We start from the raw sequence: 7537 nt of genomic DNA, 5'->3' as shown, positions 1-7537 counted from the left end.
CGTTCGTTGATCGAGTTTATTTTATTTTTGAACAGTTTTCGGATATCGATATGGTAAGATATTTGCTTACGTATTACGATTGAAAATGAAAATATGCATTATTTTACTTTTAAACTATTTTAAGATACTATTTTAATAGAAGATTTACCAAATGATTCGAATGAAAGTGTACATATGATTCATGGAATCAATACATTTTTCTTCTTTTTCTTTCTATGAATAAGGAAAGGAAATGATAAGATTATACAATATAATAATTAAATATTCAATTTGTTAGAAATAGAATAGAAATTATATATGTATAAAATAGAAATAATTCTTAAAATATTAGTAGGTTAATGAATCATTAAATTTTGGTAAATTTTTTTAACTATCATAAGAATATACAATAAATATGAATATCAAAAAGAAAATAATTATAAAGAATTTTAAATTTTTACTGATCAAAGTTATTATTAACATTTATATATGTGTATATATATATATATATATTGATTATTTTCTTATATCAATATTGCTAAAATATTTAATGTTATTCTGCATTGAAAAAAGTTAAATACGTTCCATTAATATTTGACAATATCTATATTTTCTAATGTGATATGCATTTTTTTTTTAATATATTCAAAAGTATATTTGTTATCAAAGTATAATACATATACACATAATATAAATGAATAAATGGATCGTATATTCACAAATTATTTTCTATTGTATTATTTTAATTTATTGTAACTAATATTCGAATGTTTAAATTATTCGCAATTATTATCTTTCTTTATATTTATCATTATTATTGCGATAAATGTATATTTTTAAACTTTTACTATATGATTAGCAAAACTATTTTTAACAATAACAATTTATGTTAATGATAGTTTTATTTGAAATTTTATATATAGAAAAACTGTATTATTGATTATAATAAAATTCCAATTATTCAAATAATTTATGACATACACATAAAATATATATATATATTTGATTGAATTATTTTGAAATTTCGCTGCTATATATTTTTATATATTATTAATTCATATATGTACCGTTAGATAGTGTTGCAATACAGTGTAACTTAATGCATTTGTAAATAGATTTTATCGTGAAAATATTACAGTCACAGATGAAATATAGAATAGATCTATTATTATGGATAAAATATATAAGAATCGACATCCAATCATTTTTCATTCCATATTTTGTACTTTCAAAAACCATTATTATTATCAATTCAGTATAGAATAAGATTGTAGCGCTATAATTACAAATGAACAAAAAAAAAAACAATATAGGTGAATATCTTATAGAATTTGTATCATGTTCTGAAAAAAATCGATTTTAAAAAAATCAAAATGTTCCATCTAGCATACTACATATAGTCTATCATAAATTAAATATAGAAGTTTCTTATATCTAGTCACAGACAATCTAGTGTATGATAATTTCGTAAGAGATATAAAAATTAATTTAATTTGTAATAGTAAATGTAGGAAATTATATTCAATTTAATCACAAAAGTTGATAAATTTAATATATTTTAAAAATAATTTATTTAATATATTTTTTCATATATTATATATATCCTTATTTGTAATAACTGCTATTTTTTTAAAATTTTTAATCCTTTTTTTTTTAATTTTAAAGATACTTATCTTTTTTCAATATTTATTTCTTAAAATAAAACTATATCATCTTTAAAAATAAGAATCAAAAGGTAAGAATTAAATTAAAAAAAATCAAAAAATTATGAAATATAAAATACAAGAAAGTTTTAAGATAAAAAAATTGTGAAATTGTGAAATATGAAATTCAAAAAAGTTTTAAAACAATAAAAATTAATCAGATATTTAAATCATTTCTTGAACGTTTGTTTTTAAAATTTTGTAATGCAAAAATAGATAGGAAGAATAGGAAAAGGATAAAGTAGCGCCATCTCTGTTATATAAAAGTAATAGAAAACGACCGAAATAAGATAAAAACTGAACATTACTGCCATCTGTTGAGTGCAAACAGTATTTAAAGTTTTTTTTTTTTTTACAAATCAGAAAAAGAGATAGCCACTAGAAAAGGATAAAGTAGCGCCATCTCTGGTACATAAAAGTAATAGAAAACGACCGAAATAAGATAAAAACTGAACATTACTGCCATCTGTTGAGTGCAAACAGTATTAAAGTTTTTTTTTTACAAATCAGAAAAAGAGATGGCCACTAGAAAAGGATAAAGTAGCGCCATCTCTGGTACATAAAAGTAATAGAAAACGACCGAAATAAGATAAAAACTGAACATTACTGCCATCTGTTGAGTGCAAACAGTATTTAAAGTTTTTTTTACAAATCAGAAAAAGAGATGGCACTGTTTCTTAATTCTTACTCTTTGAAGAAATGTTTTTAGTACTCGAGGGATGGCGCTAACTGTTAATTCTTAACTTATTTCTATCCTTTTCTATTATTTACTTTCTTTTTCTATATTAGTTTCATATGCGGCACTCTGAAGATGGCGCTGATTTCCTAATTTGTATCCTATCTCTGTCCTCCTTCAATATTTGATCTCTTCATCTATATATCGCAAAATTTATATAATAATTTGATATTTAATTAATTTTGTCTTTTTTGTTTAATCTATTGATTAAAATTCTTAACAAAATCTATTCGATACAATTTTTATAAGTATATACATTTTACATATTATTTTTATATATTTTTATATCATGATAATTCAATTATTAATGAATCTATATTATTTAGCAAAAAAAATCTACAATTCAATGTATATGATATATATTTAGGAATAAATATATCAAAGAAATGTTTTTAAATTTTATCAACTTTATCAACTTTTGTGATTGATCGAATATAATTCATTCACTTTGATATACTAATCGTAGAGGGCATATCAAACATCCTTATTTTTTTGTGCTATCGGTATTTCAGAACATAAGCTACAAATACAAAATCCCGTTGAATATGTATCTCTATATCTTATCTGTGTTGCAATTATATTCTACGTTGCATCGGTAACATCAAAAATGACAATAATATGATATACGGGATGTTAAGTCTATTCCGTATCTCATCTATGGTAAGAAATCAGTTGTCGTCTGCCATAAAATAACCTTCCTGCATTTAAAAATTGTAAGTAAATAATTTCAAAACACTTATATTACAATTATGTAAAATAACATAAATACAATAATTTTTATTTTCAATCTTTTTCATATAATTTTATAGTTTTTATTATATTTTATATTACGTGTCATAAACGTAAACATATCGTACATTAGTTCTAATATATTGAAATAAAGAAAAAGAAATTATATTATGTGTAAAAAAATATATAATACGGTATGAATAAATGTAATATTTTTTAAAATAAAGAAGTTATTAACTATAATTATGTTTTATTTTATTTCTGTAATTTTTAATAATTTTTGAATTTAGAAACATATATTTTATTAAATATTTATATTTACTCTTTAAAAAAATATCCTTAAATTATGAATTTTTTCATGTGAATTATTTTTTATATTAATTCTTTGATACAATTAATATTAATGAATATATTTATATAACATTTATAAGTATCTTTTCTAAATGATATTTTTCAAGCATACATATTTTTTATGTAATAGATTTAAACAATGTCAGAAGTTGAAGAAGCAGCACCAGAAACAGCAGAAGTAACTTCGGAACAAGATGCTGTATCTGAAGAAGATAAACAATATTTGACTGATTATATAAAAGAAACAGAACAACGACTGAATGCAAAAGAAGAAATTCGAGCAGCCAATTTAAATCCTAATAGACCACCTGAAACATATTTTAGCAAATTAGATTCAACATTGAAAAGAAATACTACATTTGTTAAGAAATTAAAAAATTTTAGTAGTACACAGTTAGATACAGTTTTGAAAGATATGACACATTTAAATTTGACAAAATATGTAAGTGAAGTTGCTACTGCTTTGGTGGATGCTAAATTAAAAATGACAGATGTTGCACCTGCTATTAAAGTATGCAGTTTCTTACATCAGACATATGCAGAATTTTCAACTCATTTTTTTGAAAATTGGCAAAGAATTTTATCTCTAAAAGTTGTGGATAAAATTACAAATCCAAGCAAACTTAGAGTAGATCTTCGATTTTATGCTGAACTAGTTAATGCAGGAATTTTTACCCATAAGCAAGGATTACCTTTGCTTGGTTCTGCATTAACTGTTTTAATTAATATGGATAAAGAAGAACATAACAATGCAAGCATCATATTAAGTTTTTGTAAACATTGTGGAGAAGATTATGCAGGTCTTGTACCCAAAAAAGTAAGGGAAATATCTGAAAAGTTGAATACAACCATACCTAAAAGCAAATTACTTTCTCCTGATAAACAACAAAATGTTAGACTATTATTACGAGACTATTATAATTCATTATGTAAGCATTTATTAAAAGAACATAAAGATCTTCAAGCATTTGAAAAACAAAATAGAAAAATCTTACAAACTAGAGGTGAACTAAGCTCTGAAAGAAAAGAAAAACTTGAAAGTCTTCAAGTATCTTATGATCGTTTACTTAATAATGTACAAAGCTTTTCTGATACTTTAGATGAACCCATGCCAGAACTCCCTATAGATAGTGAAATGAAAGCAGAAGCAGAAGAATCATTGAAAATGATTAGTGAAGGAGAAGAAAATAGCATTCTAGAAGATATGTGGGGAGATGAAGAAACCAGACGATTTTATGAAGTTTTACCAGATTTAACAGTTTTTCTTCCAGGATCATATTTGAAAGAAGTACCTAAACAAGATGTTCCAATAAGTGAAGAAGCTTTAGATGAGGAAATAACATTTGATGAACTAGAAGAAACTGAAAAAGTAGATGAACCTGAAGCAGAAGTGGAAGAACCACAGGTTTCAAATATAAGTAATAAAATACTTTTAGATGCATTTATAACACATTTACCAAATTGTGTAAATCGTGAATTAATTGATAATGCAGCAGTACATTTCCTAATGAATCTCAACACAAAACATAACAAAAAAAAGTTAGTGAAAGCATTATTTGGTGTTTCTAGAATTCGTTTAGATCTATTACCATTTTATTCACGATTAGCGGCTATTCTTTATCCTGTTATGTCTGATGTAGGAAATGATTTATGTTCAATGTTAAAACATGATTTTAAATATCATGTACGCAAAAAGGATCAAATCAATATTGAATCAAAAGTAAAAGTTGTTAGATATATTGGTGAGCTTGTTAAATTTAAACTTTATTCCAAAATAGAAGCTTTATATTGCTTAAAAGTTTTGTTACACGATTTTACGCATCATCATATTGAAATGGCTTGTAATTTATTAGAAACATGTGGAAGATACTTATTTTGTTCACCAGATTCACATCAAAGAACAAAAGTATATTTAGAACAAATGATGCGTAAAAAGGCAGTTACTGCATTAGATTCACGTTATGTAACAATAATTGAAAATGCATATTATTATGTAAATCCACCAGAATCTACAGGAGGTGTATCTAAAAAAGATAGACCTCCTATTCACGAATTTATAAGAAAATTATTATATCAAGATCTTTCAAAAACAAATACTGATAAAGTTCTTAAATGGATGCGCAAATTAGACTGGGAAGATGAAAGTGTATCATCTTATGCTATTAAATGTCTCACTGCCGCATATAATGTTAAATATTTAAATATTCGATGTGTAGGAAGTTTATTAGCTGGACTTGTTGCACATTATGAAACTATAGGTCCTCATGTAGTAGATGGTGTATTAGAAGATATAAGACTATGTATGGAAATAAATTTACCAAAATTTAATCAACGCCGCATTGCTATGGTTAAATATCTCGGAGAATTATATAATTATCGTATGGTAGAAAGTGGAGATATTTTTCGGACTTTATATCTTTTGATTACATTTGGAGTTAGCATGGATCATTCCATACCAAGTATTTTAGATCCACCTGATCATCTTTTTAGAATTCGATTAGTTTGTACATTATTAGAAACTTGTGGACAGTATTTTAGTGGTGGTTCTAGCAAGAAAAAACTTGATTATTTCTTAATATTCTTTCAAAATTATTATTGGTTTAAATATACAGATCCTATTTGGACTTCAGAAAATCCATTTCCAGTGGGTATAGATTATATGTATCGTGATACATTAACAATGTTGAGACCCAAAATGCAATTGTTTCAAAGTTACAAAGAAGCACAATGTGCTGTAGAAGAATTACGAAATACATTATATCCCACTCTTGGAAATCCTATTGCAGAAGATGGTACTGAACGTACTGATGTAGAATCTGATATGAGTGTAATTGCTGAAGGAGATGAAGACATAGCTGTAACATCTGGAAATGGTAGTGGAGATGCAAAAGGTGTGGCTGATTTACATTTTGAAGAATCTGAAGATTGTTCTGAAGCACAATCAGAAGAAGATTGGACTGCTGATGCAGAAAGAGATTACACTATGGGTACACAAGAAAATACCCAAGGAGATCAAAGTCTTTCAGAAGGTGGTACTGATGGTGTTATTATGGATGTCACAGAATTAAATGCAGCATTACCAGCTGGTCCTAGAAGAGTAAGTTGTCCTGAAGATGATGATTTTTTGTCTGCTCTTGATAAGATGGTTTCAGATAATATACAAGATAGAATGCGAGATTCAGTAAAACCACAACAAGTAGATATTTCAGTTCCTTTACATGTAAAAAGTACTAAAAAAACATATGAACAATTGCAAGAAAGACCTTCTGATAATAGTACAGTTGATTTTGTACTTATGTTGAGAAAAGGTAACAAGCAACAATATAAAAATTTAGCAGTTCCAGTATCATCAGAATTAGCAATGAATCTTCGAAACAGAGAACAAGAACAGAAAGAAGAAAAAGAACGAGTTAAAAGATTGACATTAAATATTACAGAAAGACAAGAGGAAGAAGATTATCAAGAAACAATTAATCAGAGTACCAAGCCAGTAACGGTAAACTTGAATAGAGAACGGCGACAAAAATATAATCATCCCAAAGGTGCACCAGATGCCGATCTTATTTTTGGTCCTAAAAAAATACGGTAGATTTAATATTTTAATGTTTTTGGGACAAATTAATACTTTCCTATTAGAAAATCACAAGTGATCTAAGTTATGGACTATTTGAAGTCCATATTTTTGTGTAGAATTTATAACAAATTAATAATTTTTATTTTTAATTTAGAATACATATCTACATATACATTATTTAAACGAATTTTCAACCATACTATATGATTTTTGGTGTAAAAATACATTTTACAATTATATTAAAAATACACAAATGCGTCATATGTATCAATATATACTTCTATATGTTTATAAATGAAAAATAATTATTCTAAAGAAAAACAATTTTGATACACAAATTGGTACATTAAAGAAACTAATTTTGGTATAAATATAAAAAAATATATCATTTACAGATAATTTTTAAATTTAAAAAAAATTAGACTAAATTTTTACACCAGTATTATTTGTCAAAATGCAAATTTT

The 7537-nt window shown here is 25.2% G+C and overlaps 1 protein-coding gene across 1 annotated transcript; it reads left to right on the top strand.

Annotated features, from left to right (window-relative positions):
* The first annotated feature begins 2881 nt into the window (after window positions 1-2881).
* On the top strand, window positions 2882-7130 carry LOC413146 (regulator of nonsense transcripts 2). The gene is made up of 2 exons (XM_003249403.4): window positions 2882-3131; window positions 3629-7130. Exon 2 carries the CDS (start codon window positions 3638-3640, stop codon window positions 7085-7087), a length of 3450 nt encoding a protein of 1149 aa, XP_003249451.1. The 5' UTR covers window positions 2882-3131; window positions 3629-3637; the 3' UTR covers window positions 7088-7130.
* The last annotated feature ends 407 nt before the right edge of the window (window positions 7131-7537 follow it).

The sequence above is a fragment of the Apis mellifera genome, linkage group LG2 (assembly GCF_003254395.2).
Source record: "Apis mellifera strain DH4 linkage group LG2, Amel_HAv3.1, whole genome shotgun sequence".
Lineage (NCBI taxonomy): Eukaryota > Metazoa > Arthropoda > Insecta > Hymenoptera > Apidae > Apis > Apis mellifera.
Note: the sequence above shows the minus strand (reverse complement) of the source record. Positions and strands in the feature narration are given on the sequence as shown.